This window comes from Elephas maximus, chromosome 8 (genome assembly GCF_024166365.1).
Source record: "Elephas maximus indicus isolate mEleMax1 chromosome 8, mEleMax1 primary haplotype, whole genome shotgun sequence".
Classification (NCBI taxonomy): domain Eukaryota; kingdom Metazoa; phylum Chordata; class Mammalia; order Proboscidea; family Elephantidae; genus Elephas; species Elephas maximus.
Window position 1 is genome coordinate 24,932,999 of NC_064826.1, and position 16,083 is coordinate 24,949,081.

Genomic DNA, 16,083 nt, shown 5'->3' on the forward strand with positions numbered 1-16,083 from the left:
TGGTTTATATTTTTGTTATTCAATATTGATTTGCTTATTTCATCAGTGATTTCTTCATTATGAAATATTAGCATGTAAAAATCACATTTGTTAATATACATTATGTCTGATTTACTTTTGTCTTCTAAGATAATTGATTTTCTAAAAACACGTTCTTATGTTAAAAAGACCTGTTTTGATTTCATTTGTTTTCCAAGAGACTGGGTTACAGTAGAAATATTCCTATCGACTAAACAGGACAATTGCCCACTGTTAGTAAGGCAATATGCCACTGTGGTACAGACATGAAAGGGAAATGACCCATTTGCTGATAACTGAGTGTTCTAAGTTACTTTAAAGATTTCAGTTATAGCAAGTGTGTTTTTACATTTGAACAGTCATGCATATGCGCTGATAAAGCCTTATCACTTTTGGTAGTATAGTATTCTTCCCAGGCTGGTCCTCTAGTACTTCTTTCAGCAAATTGAGGTAAACACCTACTCTGGTATGTCCGAGAATCTCCTCTTAGCACTGAACGTTGTAATTAGTATGCTCTTCACAGAAGCTTAGAACATTGTATATTAAATCTCATTTTCAACTCTATTAGTGTTTATGCAAACTTATGCTACCTGTTATATCTTTGTTGTCCTCCATGTATTTGAATTAATTTAAATGTCGTTATGATTTATAAGTTCATGGGAAATTTATCTTAAGAATCATTTTTTTACTCTTTTGTTTAAGTCTGTATTTCAGTTTTTGTCATTATTAATTGATTTCACAGATATTTGTGGAGCACTGACTCTACACAAAAGCCTCTGCCCATCACTTTTACAGGATATACAGGTGAATAAGACATTATTCTTAGTCCCAAGGAGCTTAGAGTATATGGTAAGAGCATTAAGGCAGGTTCATAAATAAGTAACACACAGTGTGAAAAATGATGAAATGCTGTAAAAGGGAGTTGAGAGGAAGGAGAAGTTATTTTGTTGTAGAATGGGAATAGTCTAGGACAGACCTCACTAGGAAGTAGCATTTAAAGGCCAGACTTTGAAACATGGAGAGGGTCAGATGTGGGAAGAATGCTATTTATTCCTAGCGGGGTATTCAGAATAAGCCAAGGATGCGTATGGAGAAGCACTGGGTATATCGGGAATCTGATTTGTCTAGTATTAAATGAAAGTATATAGAGAGAAAACAAGCAAGACCAGTTGGGGTGAGATCAGGGAGGGCCTTCAATGCAATTTATTTGTGTGTATTTTTTTTTTCGTTATTCGAGCATAAATCTGCGTTTATTAATATAATAAATGAAACACGATTTTTCTTCAGCAAATTATTTTTGATTATTATTTCCATGTTGTTGAATGTCTGCTAGAGGAAAGGTTGTAACCTTTAACTGAATCATGTGTCACTGATATTAAAATAGGTTTTTGGACTTTACTTTTCCTGCGAATGTTGATGTCTAGCTTTTAATCATTTATTTTCTTTCTATGAATGTTTCTTAGCCTGTTCAGTCTATTGCATAGTTTTCGAATACAAAGTAGTTTAATTATTGCATTATCTCTTCTTAAGTATAAAAAAAATACCAAAACCATTGCCATCAAGTTGATTCCGACTCATAGTGACCCGATAGAACAGGGTAGAACTGCCCCGTAGGGTTTCCAAGGAGCACCTGGTGGATTTGAACTGCCGACATTTGGTTAGCAGCTGTAGCTCTTAACCACTGCACCACCAGGGTTTCCTTCTTAAGTATCAGTAACTTAAAATGTTGGCTGTTTTAATCCTTAGATCAAATTAGACATTCCAATTTATATGTGTCTTTAGCAGTATAAAAATACAGACCATTAGTTGTTTCCTTTGCTCCTTCATGTATTTTATTTAGTGTGTTGGTAAATAAAGTTTCAGTGTCCAGATCTTTTTGAAAGTTTATTCTCTTTATCATAAAAGAAATATAAACAGAATTAAAAAAAAATTTTTTAGACTATCCAGAAGAATAAAAAACACTTATTTGTACCCCTAGCACTTGTACTTAGTGCATTTCTTTCCATATAATATTTATGTTTGGAAACCTTTTTAAGCAGAATAGAGAATAACGTCAGTTAGGTTATTTTTTGTGCTTACTAAGAGAATTTAGAAGTAACAGACCAATGGGTTCCATAGTTCTACTTATCATCCTATATTAGTTTGGTTAAGCAATTTTCGATCTTTGACTGAAATCTTAAGTTTTCTTTTAAATTAGAATGTAGTGATCTGACATAAATTGAAAGAATTGAATGTTTTTTAGTTTTTAAAAGTGATTTATTCCCAGAAGCAATCAAACTGCTTATTTTATTTTTTTAAACTACCTAAAACATGGTAGCAACAACATGTGAAATCTTCAATGAGTAGGGAATGTTTCTCCCGTTTAATTGGGAAGAGTTGTGGTTATTTGACATTATCAACATAGTCACGATTATGTTTGTAGACTCACCTGAAGAAAAAAAAAAGATCCCAGGATTGGGAAGCTAATGTAACAGGTTAAGGCCAGAGAAAATTTAGAAAGGCAACATAAGATTCTTCCTTTGATTCACGTGACAGCTTTTTTATAGAGGGCCTAGTTTATGCCAAGTTCTGTAAATATAAAGCAGAATAAACATGACCCCTGTCTTCAAGATGCTCACAGCCAAGTTAGTGGATCTGAATAGAGAATTCTGGGGATTGACACCAGGCCTTTGCATGTTTAAAGCAAAAAGCAGTAATTTAAAAGACTTCCACTGGGTAGAGAGCAAATTATCATAGAAAGCTGAATTAAAGTCCAGGAATTTTTATATATCTTAAGATTTTGGTATTAAAATTAGAGGAGTGAGATTGTGTGTGTGTGTGTGTGCAGTAGCAAGACAAAACTTTGAGTTTTTATGTTCCTGTACCTGGAAAATCAGACAAAGGGGATGCAACTGAAGAATGAGAGAGACATGAATAAATGGAGAACTGCTTATGACTACTATTGTAAACCTAAGTAAAAAGAAACTGTTCTTATTGATAGATAAATGGAAATTTCTTATATAGTTCGTTCCCTGGGTTTATATGCACATATACTAGTTTTGTTGTAACGTGAAGTCTTTACACTAAGGGCGTGCCTTTCTCAAGGTAGTCTCTACTCTGAGACTTAGTTTCATTTGAATTATATTCTTTGTTGGATCATCTGTTATCTCTTCACTGTTTTTATTTAGGCAAAATTATTTACACAAATTGAGATAACATGATTTACTTAGTGTTTCCCTGGTCTGGGAAATGGTACAAAGAATCTAATCATTAAACTCATCTGTGGCTATTAATATAGAGGTGGTGATAACCTAAATCTTATGTTCAGAAAGCGTTAAATGAGTTTAGGCTACCCCGTTTTCCATTTTTATAGAAATGATTCCTGTTTTTAAATAATGATACAAATAAGGATTTATATGACTTATTCTGAATTATAGATATTTTGGTGTTTGATTAAAAACATTTTTTTGCTTGTGTAGGACACCATTGCAGTGGCGAGATTTGTTGTTATTTCAGCATCTCCATCTGCAACCAGTGATGGTAAAAACTGCTTGTTTTTGAAAGCATTTGAAGGCTTCAAATCCACCGTTTATGTAAGTGTGCAATATATTGTGGTTTTCATGAGCTAAAGTGATGGAATAGAAGTAGGTATTTCTGCAAATCTGCAGATAAGCTACCTCATCTGACAATTATTTTAATTGAATGTTTTCAGTTTAAAAATAGAAATTTTTTCTTAGCTTTGTATTTAGAACAATCCCTGATAATAAAGAAAAATCTCTTAAAGATATTTATTAGTGAAATTAAAAAAAAACTGTACATACACAATAGACCTTATCCTATTCTTTATATCATCACCTTCTTTCAACGATCTGCTTGATTCCACCTTAAGTTGTTGTAGTGCCCCTTTCTAGGTAAAACTGATACCCTCTTACTCTGTTCTTCCTTAAGATGATCATCCCCTTACACAACTACAAGCCCCCCCCCCCCCCCCCAGCACACACACATTTGAACACTACCTCTTCAGTCAGGGCTGCTGGGAGAGTTAGGCCAAGCCACGTGCCTGCAGGACAACATCTAGTTGTTTTTTTTTCTGATATTCACAGATATACTGTATGAGCTAGGGAATAGCCCTATGTTATTAAAATTAATGAACTAGAGTTAAGATTTGCATTAGAGTGACTGTTAACTGCATTTACTTTATTTTTTCTTTCTGAAAAAGTCCAGGATTCTCTGCAAAAAAAAAATGTTAAATATGAACTTTGATTCTCCACTTCTTTTGGACTGTTACAAGTTTATTCTATTTTACATTTGATCCTTAGAATTAAATATTGGTGTACTTCAAATTTAGTCTCTATTAAGTTTCTTTAAAGGACATTTTTATATGCCCTTATAGCTTTAATATTTTTAGTATCAGTAGCTTAGAAAATCTTGTTTATGTCACTCTTAATTTGTTTTTTTTTTTTTAATTTGTAAGGCATAACCATAAGCCATTTTAGTGAATTTGAATATTATACAAATAAGTGTATAGTTTACCACAACTGAAAACCTGTAATAATGTTGAAGGTTGTTTGTATAAATTAAGCCCTCTTTTTTTTTTCCCCAGGTGTATGTTAAATCCGTAAGAGATTTTTCTGCAGAGTCAATGTCTTTGGTAAGATGATATTCATCTTTAATATTTAGAATGAATATACACACACGCACACTCTTACATATATATGTGTCTGTGTGTGTGTGTATATATATATTTCATTTATTTTATTGTCTGATTTTGAAATAGTATCAGTGTAATGGGAAAACAATCTCTACTTTTTTGATATCTAATAATGTCACGTTCAAGTTCTGTTTTTACCTAGTAGTTAATATCTGATTATTCTGTTGTCTGCAATATCTGCTGATATTTTACATAAACTACATATTCAAGAAAAGTAAAATGAAAAAAAAGTTTTGTTTAAACTGCAGGCAACTTAATTTTTAAATTTTTCATCAGTGTTTATTTAAATGGATTTTTACCTGTTGAACTGTGATTTGACAAATTATGTAATTTTGAGTAAAGACGTTTATTTATTACATTAGTGATACATTGTGCTTTTTCTTTAAACACTTTTTTAACTGTTTTAAAAGATTTTGTTTCCTCATAGCAGTAGATAGGTTTCCATACTTACATGTGGGCGACTTGTGTTGTCCTCGTTAGGTGCCACGTTGAGGAAGTTCTGACTCGTAGTGACCCTATGCACAACAGAACAAAACACTGCCCAGTCCTTCACCATCCTGCTGTGCTTGAGCCCATTGTTGCACCCACTATCTTGAGGGTCTTCCTCTTTTTCACTGACCCTCTACTTTACCAAGTATGATGTCCTTCTCCAGGGACTGATCTTTCCTGATTACATGTCCAAAGTACGTGAGACGAAGTCTCGTCGTCCTTGCTTAGGAGGAACGTTCCGGTGGTACTTCTCCGAGACAAATTTGTTTGTTCTTTGGCAGTCCATGGTATATTCTATGTTCTTCATCAACACCACATTTCAAAGGTGTCAGTTCTTCTTGCGTCTTCCTTATTCATTATCCAGCTTTCGCATGCGTATGAGACAGTTGAAAACACCATGGCTTGGGTCAGACACACCATAGTCCTCAAGGTGATATCTTTGCTTTTTAACACTTTAAAGACATCTCTTGCAGCTGCTTTGCCCAGTGTAGTGCTTGTCTTTTGATTTCTTGATTGCTGCTTCCATGGGTGTTGATTGTGGATCCAAGTAAAATGAAACCCTTGACAACCTCAATCTTTTCTCCATTCATCATGATGATGCTTATTGGTCCAGTTGTGAGGATTTTTGTTTTCTTTATGTTGAGGTGCAATCCATACTGAAGGCTGTGGTCTTTGGTCTTCATCAGTAAGTGTTTCAATTCCTCTTCACTTTCAGCCAGCAAGGTGTGTCATCTGCATAGTGTGGGTTGTTAATGAGTCTTCCTCCAGTCTTGATGCCCCATTCTTCTTCATATAGTCCAGCTTCTTGGATTATTTGCTCAGCATGCAGGTAAAATAGGTATGGTGAAAGAATACAACCCTGACATACACATTTTCTGACTTTAAACCATACAGTATCCCCTTGTTCTGTTCGAATGACTGCCTCTTGATCATTGTTCAGATTCCTCATGAGCACAATTAAGTGTTCCAGAACTCCTGTTCTCTGCAGTGTTACCCATAATTTGTTATGTTCCACACAAACACACAAGCCCCCACAGTACAACAAACTGAGAGATGCATCAGGGGTGGAGGGAAGCTACTTATAGTTGAATGAAATTAGAAACAAGGTAATATATTGAAAACTTCAATATACTGTTTATGTTCTACCTGTATTAAGCCTTTAGGTTCCAATAACCAAACAGAGTCTAGGGGCTTTCAGTTTCTAGTTAGAAATGATTAGGTGATACAGATTTTAAATTCTGAGTAATAGTATAATTTAAATTTATTATTTGGGGAAACCATCCAATGAAACATCAATGAACTGTTTTTAAAAATGAGAATTATTTCCAGAGGTTAGCATTTTCTAAAAATATTATTTGTCAGCTTAAAATATTTGATAACACCTGTGAACCTGTTGATAAGGCAGGGGTAAACCAAAAAGCCTTTGAACTTGGCAAAATGATTTTTCACAAACCTTAGGCATTCTAAACTATTAGAATCTCAGGCACAGATTTATTTGACTTCATTTTCTTAATTCTAAGATGCAGTTTTACAGTTTCACATTTTTAATTGAGCATGTGTCTTGGTTATCTAGTGCTGCTATAACAGAGATACCACAAGTGGATGGCTTTAACAAAGAGAAATTTATTTTCTCACAGTCTAATAGGTTACAAGTCCAAATTCAGGGTGTTAGCTCCAGGGGACGGCGTCCTCTCTCTCTTGGCTCTGGAGGAGGGTCCTTGTCCTCAATCTTCCCATGGTCAAGGAGGTTCTCAAGCCCAGGGACCCCAGATCCAAAGGACACGCTGTGCTCCTAGTGCTGCCTTCTTGGTGGTATGAGGTCCCTAGCTTTCTGCTTGCTTCCTTCCCTTTTATCTCTTGAGAGATAAAAGGTGGTGCAGGCCACATCCCAGGGAAACTCCCTTTACATTGGATCAGGGAGGTGACCTAAGTAAGGGTGGTGTTACAATTCCACCCTAATCCTCTCAACATAAAATTACAATCACAAAATGGAGGACAACCACACATGGCCTAACCAGGTTGATAAACACATTTTGGGGGGAACAAAATTCAGTCCATGACAGTATAGATCTTGCAGTATATATCAGGAGAGCTTCTAGTTATTGTTGATATTCTTGTGTTTTTCTGAAGAAAATGTTACTAAGTTGAAAATGTTTTCCTAAAAATGTATTATTAAATAATAAGCCTATTTTAGGACTAGAGGTATTTTCAGAATTTAGGAAATATGGCCTTTTGTTCTGCAGTAATTGCCCTTGTAAGGTTACTTAGGGTAATGAGTTGATTTTGTATCTCTCAGATTTAGAAGCATCAGACTAGTTCAGTTATGTGATCTGAAGGCCCAATTTAAATTAGCCCCTGTCTTCCCCAGTTTAAAATTGGAAAAGGTGCGTACCAGGCTTGAATGCTTTCACCATACTTACTCAGTCTGTATACTGAGCAAATAATCTGAGAAGCTGGACTATATGAAGAAGAATGCTACATCAGGAGTGGAAGAAGACTCATTAACGGCCTATTAGAATTGCCGGAATTTTAGTGGTATAGTTTTCTATTTTTTTACTGAAGAAGTGTGATGTTTCAGTATAAACTAGATTATAGGTTAATTATGTTTTGGTAGGCTGGTGTACAAATTATACCGTGTATAAACAAATTTATTTCTAAGGGAAACTATAGCAAGTGTCATATAGTTGGTTTGTATAATAAGCTTTATACGTTGTGTGTTAATTTTTTTCCAAGCTATAGCCTTTTAGACTTGTAGAAGGATAAATGCAGTTATGTGGATTTGCTGATTTACAAATTTGATCATAACATGATTCTAAAATGTAAATATTTCATGTTGACATGTGCACTATCTTCTCCTTTTTTAGGTTCCAGCAACACATTATACATATACACCGCTGGATCAACTTAAGGATGGCACAGTTGTCAATGTCTATGGTGTTGTGAAGTTCTTCAAGCCTCCGTATCTAAGCAAAGGAACTGGTAGGTATTAAAATTGGTAAGAGCTTTTTGGACTCTTAACAGCTTTGTTGGTTTCAAGAACACAGCTCCTTCAGTGCTGTAGGTCTTAATTAGAAACTAAATTCAGATTTACAGTAGACTGATGCATTTCATTGGCACTTTTTATTCATAAGTATGGTCATTGGATTCTTGAGTCTAGTTATTTTAGGCCTTTACCTCAGTTGTATTATACATACTTCGGTACTTTCTCAAAGTAGATCAAAAAGGTATAGCCCGTTGTTACATGATAATGTAAACTTTTTAACAGATAAAAAGTGATCTTTTGATGTGAAAGAATGCATGAAAACAACACGAATTTCAGTTTACTGACTTAATAAAGTGAACAGATAAACTTTCACCTCAGTTTAATTCAATATAACTAAATTTAACAACTATTATTATATCTCATCTAATCTAAAATACCATCATTTGTAAAATGTACTATTATTTTGTGTATCAAGAAAAACACTGTCAATTAAATTTGCTTCAGTGTTAGTTGTAAGATGTAGCTATATTTTAGAAATGTTAAAAACGTGAAGCAGTAAATGTTGTTGAGGAAATACTGTATTTTTCTACTGCATGCCAGGAGCTATGATTTATGCTGGAAACACAAAGATGTTGTCACTGAGTTCATATTATAAAAACTTCTTGTTTATAAAGTACATATATTCATATACTGTTGTTAGGTGCCCTTGAGTCCATTCCTACTCATAGCAACCCTACATGCAAAGATGCCCAGTTCTCGCCGTCCTCACAGTCGCTGTTATTCTTAAACCCATTGTTGCAGCCACAGTGCCAATCCATCTCATTGAAGATCTTCCTCTCTTTCTCTGATCCTCTACTTTACCAAACATGATATCCTTCTCAGAGACTGGTTCCTCCTGGCAACACCTCCAAAGTACTTGGGGCAAAGTTTTGCCATCCTTGCTTCTAAGGAGCGTTCTGGGTGTCCTTCTTCCAAGACAGACTTATTTATTCTTCTGGCAGTTCAAGGTATATTCCCTATGCTTTGTTAACATGTAATTCATAGGCATCAGTTCTTCTTCTGTCTTCCTTATTCACTGTCCAGCTTTCACATGCATATCAGGCATTTGAAAACACCATGGCTTGGGTAAGACACACCTTAGTCCTTAAAGTGAAATCTTTGCTTTTTAACACTTGGAATAGGTCTTTTGCAGCAGATTTGCTCAGAGCAATGCGTCATTTCATTTCGTGAATTCTGCTTCCGTGGGTGTTGATTGTGGATTTAAGTAAAAGGAAGTTCTTGACAACTTCAGTCTTTTCTTTGTTTATCATGATGCTGCTTGTTGGTCCAGTAAGTGAGGATTTTTGTTCTGTGTTGAGGTGTAATCCATTCTGAAGGCTGTGGTGTTTGATCTTCATCAGTAAGTACTTCAAGTCCTCTTTACTTTCAGCAAGCAAGATGTGTCATCTGCATATCACAGGCTGTTAGCGAGTCTTCCTCCGATCCTGATGCCGCATTCTTCTTATAGTCCAGCTTCTTGGATTATTTGCTCAGCATACAGACTGAATAGGTATGGTGAAGAGATACAACCCTGACGCACACCTTTCCTGACTTAAAACCACGCAGTATCCTCTTGTTTTGTTCTAAAGACTGCCTCTTAGTTTAAGTGCAGGTTCATCATGAGCACAATTAAATGTTCTGGAATTCCCATTCTCCTCAGTGTTATCTATAATTTGTTATGATCCACACAGTTGAAGGCCTTTGCATAGTCAGTAAAACACAGGTAAACATTTTTCAGCCATAATCCCTCTGCTCTCAGACATAACCCACCTGAGACATCAGCAATGATATCCCTCTTTTAGTGCCCTTTTATAAATCTGGCTTGAATTTCTGGGAGTTCCCTGTCAATGTACTGCTGCAACCGTTTTAGAATGATCTTCAGCAAAATTTTACTTATCTGTGATATTAATGATATTGTTAAATAATTTACGCATTCTGTTGAATCACCTTTCTTTGGAATGGGTACAAATATGGATCTCTTCTAGTCGGTTGGCCAGGTAGCTGTCTTCCAAATTTCTTGGCATAGATGAGTGAGCACTTCCAGCACTGTGTCCCTTTGTGGAAGTATGTCAACCTCCCAACTGGTATTCCATCAATTCCTGAAGTCTTGTTTTTTGCCAGTGCCTTCAGTGCAGCTTGGAACTCTTCCTTCAGTACCATTGGCTCTGGATTATATGCTACCTCCTGAAATGGTTAAATGTCAATGTATTTTTGGTATAGTGACTCTGTGTATTCCTTCCATCTTTTGATGCTTCCTGCATTGTTTAATATTTTCCATGTAGAACCCTTCAATATTGTAACTCGAGGCTTGCATTTTTTCTTTAGGTCTTTCAGCTTGAGAAATGCTGAATGTACTCTTCTGTTTTGGTTTTCTGTCTCCAGGTCTTTATACATGTCTTGATCATCTAGTGCTAGTATAACAGAGATACCACAAGTGGATGGCTTTAACAAAGATAAATTTATTTTCTTACAGCCTAATAGGCTAGATCCAAATTTAGGGCTTTAGCTCCAGAGGAAGGCTTTCTCTCTGTCGGCTCTGGGGGAAAATCCTTGTCATCCATCTTCCCTTGGTCGAGGAGCTTCTCAGGTGCAGGGGCCGTGGGTCCAAAGGATGCAACTCTGCTCCCAGTGCTTCTTTCTTGGTGGTATGAGGTCCCCAACTCTCTGCTTGCTTTCCTTTGCTTTTATCTCTTGAGAGAGAAAAGGCAGTGCAGGCCATACCCTAGGGAAACTCCCTTCACATTGGATCAGGAATGTGACCTGGTAAGGGTGTTACGATTCCACCCTAATCCTCTCTAACATTATATTACAGTCACAAAATGGAAGAGAACCACAGAATACTGGGAATCATGGCCTGACCAAGTTGATACACACATTTTTAGGGGGACATAATTCAATCCGTGATGATATGTTTCATTAAAATACTTTGTCTTCTCAAGCCGCTGTTTGAAATCTTCTGTTGAGCTCTTTTACTTCATAATTTCTCCCTTTCATTTTAGCTACTCTGTGTTCAAGAGCAAGTTTCAAAGTCTCTTCTGACATCCATTTTCGTCTTTCTTTCCTGTTCTTTTAATGACCCCTTGCTTTCTTCATGTATGATATCCTTAATGTTATTCCACAACTCTTCTGATCTTCGATCATCAGTATTCAATTCATTCCATCTATTCTTGAGATGGTCTCAAAATTTAGGTGGGATATACTGAAGGTCGTACTTGGCACTCCTGGACTTGTTCTGACTTTCTTCAAAATTAATGACCTGGCAGTCTATGTCTGAAAAAATTGGCCAGTGAAAACCTTATGAATAGCAGTGGAACATTGTCTGATACAGTGCTGAAAGATGAACTCCTCAGGTTGGAAGACACTCAAAATAAGACTGGTGAAGTGCTGCGTCCTCAAAGTAGATTCAACCTTAAAAACATGGGGTCAAGCTTTCGGGGCCTTCATTGTGCCGAGATGGCACAACTCAAAATATGAAGAAACAGCTGCAAATATCCATTAATAATTGGAATGTGGAATGTACAAAATATGAATCTAGGAAAATTGGAAATCATCAGAACTGAAATGGAATGCATATGGATCGATATCCTAGACATTAGTGAGCTTCAGTGGATTGGTATTGGACATTTTGAATTGGGCAGTCATGTGGCCTACTCTGCTAGGAATGAGAAATCGAAGAGGAATGGTGTTGCGTTCATTGTCAAAAAGAATGTTTCAAGATTTATTCTGAAGGACAGCACTGTCGGTGTTAGGCTAATATCCATACTCTTACAAGAAAGATCATTTAATATGACTATTTTTCAAATTTATATACCAACCACTGAGGCCAAAGAACAAGGTATTAAAGATTTTGCCAACTTCCTCAGTCTGAAATTGATCAAACATGCAATCAAGGTGCATTGATAATTACTGACAATTAGAATGTAAAACCTGGAAACAAAGAAAAAGGATTGGTAAATTGGAAAACATGGCCTTTGTGATAGAAATGATGCCAGAGATCGCATGGCAGAATTTTGCAAGACCAATGACTTCTTCATTGCAAGTACCCTTTTTTTTTTTTTTTAACAACATAAGCAGTGACTGTACTTGTGGATCTCGCCAGATGGGATATACAGGAATCAAATCGATTACGTCTGTGGAAAGAGACAACGGAAAAGCTCAGTATCATCAGTCAAAACAAGGCCAGGGGCCGACTATAGAACAGACCATTGGTTGCTCATGTGCAAGTTGAAGTTGAAGAAAATTAAAACAAGTCCAGAAAAGTCAAAGTATGACCTTGTGTAAATCCCACTTGAATAGACACCATCTCAAGAATTGTATATGCACATATAAAGGTATGTATATTTATGAAGATGCATATTTTACTTGCTGGAAGTGTACTTTTTAGTGGAGTAGATAGGAAAAAAAATCTTTTTTCATGTGGACGGATATTTTATTCATCTGTAACGTAAAGAGTTAGTCTGTGTGAATATGGCGATGTGAATACTATTAAGTTTGGAAAGGAGAAACTTGAAACAGGTGATAACTAAGTGTGAAGACTGTAAAAGAATGTTTTATTGAAGACACTGATTACTTCTGGTTTGTTAGGGTGAAGGCAAACAAAATTTAATCAGAGAAGTTTTTGTTTAAATTTGTAGTTCTCAAATATTTTCATCCTGACTTTCCTTTTTCCCAGAAGCCTATCTTCCCTTACCTCATCATACACGTTGACACACACCCACGTTCATCTCAGCACCTTCTTTTCACTATTAGATTTTTTCCCTGAATTTTACATGTGCTACTACTAGGAATTAGCCATGAAGGTATGACCACTGTGATCCTTTTCTCATTGTAAGTGTTACTTGCCGTGTTTTAACTGGCCTGCCAAACTTTAACATTATAATTCAGTTTACCATTTAGGTAGTTGGGGATGGACTTGCTTACAGGACTCAAGAAGAAGCTACATTACTGCTAATAACGTCCTTCTAACTAGAGAGATGTTTACTTGTGTTTTATTGACTGTGCAAACCCATTCAACTGTGTGGATCATAACAAATTATGAATAAAATTGCAAAGAATGGGAATTTCAGAACACTTAATTGTGCCCATGCAGAACTGGTACATAGACCAAGGGGCAGTTGCTCAAATAGAATGAGGGGCTACTGCATAGCTTAAAGTCAAGAAAGGTGTGCATCAAGGTTGTGTCCTTTCACCGCACTTATTTAATCTGGATGCTGAGCAAATAATAAGAGAAGCTGGACTATATGAAGAAGAGCAGGGCATCAGGATTGGAGGAAGACTCATTAACAGCCTGCAGTACGCAGATGACACAGCCTTGTTTTCTGAAAGTGAAGAGGACTTGAAGCACTTACTGACGAAGGTCAAAGACTACAGCCTTCAGTATGGATTACACCTCAACATAAGAAAAAAAAAAGTCAAGAAAAATCCTCATGACCGGACCAGTAAGCAACATCACGAGAAATGGAGAAAAGATTGAAGTTGTCAAGGATTTAATTTTACTTGGATCCAGTCAGTGACCATGGAACCTATAGTCATGAAATCAAACAACATATTGCATTGGCAAATCTGCTGCAAAAGACCTCTTTAATGTTGAAAAACAAAGATACCACTTTGAGTACTAAGGTGTGCCTGACCCAAACCGTGATATTTTCAGTCCCCTCTTATGCGTGTGGAAGCCGGACAATGAATAAGGAAGTCTGAGGAAGAATTGATGCCTTTGAGTTATGGTATTGACAGAGAATACTGAATATACCATGGACTGCCAAAAGAACTAACAAATCTGCCTTGGAAGAAGTACAGCCAGAATGCTCCTTAGAAGCAGGGATCGCAAGATTACGTCTCACATACTTTGGGCACGTTATCAGGAGGGATCAGTCTCTGGAGAAGGACATAATGCTTGGTAAAGCAGAGGGTCAGCGAAAAAGAGAGAGACCCTCAAAGAGATGGAGACTGAGTAAGAAAGACCAAAGAAGAATTAATACCTTATGGTGTTGGTGAAGAATATTGGACATATTATGGACTGCGAGAAGAACGAACAAGTCTGTCTTAGAAGAAGTACAGCCAGAATGCTCCCTGGAAGTGAGGATGGTGAGTGTTTGTCTCACCTGTTTTGGGCATGTTATTAGGAGGGGCCAGTCCTTGGAGAAGGACATCATTCTTGGTAAAGTAGAGGATCAGTGATAAAGAGGAAGACCCTCAACAAGATCTGCAACAATGGGCCCAAACAGCAATGATTGTGAGGATGGCACAGAACCGGACAGTGTTTCGTTCTGTTGTACATAGGGTCACTGTGAGTTGGAACCACTTCAACATCACCTAACAAGAACAACAACTTGGTAGAAAAAAAATTTTTTAATTTATTTGCACTTGGAATGTAGCTTATTCATGTCATTGAAAGCTTTTTAGAAGATCGATTGGCCAATATATAATTTTCAAAAGTAACATAAAAATGATGGTCACATAGAACAAAATGATAGCTATTTTGAAAACATTGATAACTCAATATTAATTTTAAGTTGTTATTAGCATAATCATGTTTTCTTCTGGTAACAGTATTAAATCATTTCATAAAAATGAAAGCCATGGGAAACTATAATATTCCTTTTGTGTATATATGTGTGTGTGTGTGTGTGAGTATCTTATAACTCTATCAGATATGTTGAATTGGATCCAGTCCCTTAGAAATTCATGACTAGTAATGAGCCTTCTGTTATTACAGAGATAACATCTTTCTGTTTCTTCTGAGATACTAAATTAAAATGAACATCATCAATTTTATCTGAATATATTCATTGAAACTCTTAAATGTATTTTAAGACGTAGCAAGATGTCTTGCTAGCAAGACATAAAGTTTTAACACTATCCATCTTACAGCTGTAGTTACCCTTCCATCAAATCTATTGCTAGCCGCTTTTTATTTCTGTTGATAGAACTCATTCTTCAACAGGGGTAAATGCTGCTGAAGAGCCAAGGAGTGCTGATTTTTGTGTTCAGGAAAGCATCAACTTCATTAGTATTACCGCAGAGAAGCACCAGAATAGATGTACAGGAGCAATCCGCAGCTGTGCCTTTTTTACGTTGCATAAAGCAACATGTATTTTACAGATACAGAGCTACGATCTAAATAACATCCAGATGTACTTAAGTTATGTGGAGGGAAATTACCTTTATGCAGCTCAAGTCAGGTAGATGGAAAAAGTTTATTCTGTTATATATCAGTAGCTAGAATTTTTCATTAAATTTTATTCAGTGTGGTAGCAGCAATTTTGTGTAATTTGGCTTCCTTATCCCTTGACTAAAATTTTCTTGTAGACTTCCCTGTCGTCCTAAGTAATAAAAATTACACGTGACATGTAGCATGCTGCTATTTTATTTCTGGTAGCAGATGCTTTGTTTCCCAAGCTTTATCTCCGTTCTTGGGGGAATTGTAGTTTTACTCTTATAGAAGTCTACCAGTTCTGTTGTTAAAAGGACGTATCATGCTGTAAATACTTCCTATTCAGTTGTGATAAGATTCATCATAAAACTGAGGAAGAATTCTCAAAGATTATGGAGATAACATACATTAAAAGATCGTTGTATCATCAAAACTGACTTTGATAATGATCATCGGATATGTAATACGGCCTCTTTCATATAACCTGTTGCCACCGAGTTGATTCTGACTCCTAGCAACCCCATAGGACAGAGTAGAGCTGCCTCAGAGAGTTTCCAAGGAGTGGCTGGTAGATTCAGATTGCCAACATTTTGGATAGCAGTCAAGCTGTTAACATCTGTGCCACCAGAGCTCCAAGAATAAATGTATATAGCACATAAAATATCCCCACTGTGTTGGTAGTATATGGTTAGCATCTGTTAGTAGTATATG

General features: G+C 36.2%; 1 protein-coding gene across 2 annotated transcripts in view; it reads left to right on the forward strand.

Annotated features, from left to right (window-relative positions):
- The window catches only part of POT1 (protection of telomeres 1), a 126,162-nt gene that overhangs the window by 32,886 nt on the left and 77,193 nt on the right, over positions 1-16,083 (forward strand). The window contains exons 2-5 of one of the 2 annotated variants that reach the window (XM_049893170.1): positions 761-822; positions 3,477-3,590; positions 4,601-4,648; positions 8,062-8,176. In XM_049893170.1, the coding sequence (XP_049749127.1) occupies positions 4,640-4,648; positions 8,062-8,176 (124 nt within the window). In that variant the 5' untranslated portion in view covers positions 761-822; positions 3,477-3,590; positions 4,601-4,639. The remainder of the gene's footprint in view (positions 1-760; positions 823-3,476; positions 3,591-4,600; positions 4,649-8,061; positions 8,177-16,083) is intronic. The other variant, XM_049893168.1, reaches the window with a different exon arrangement.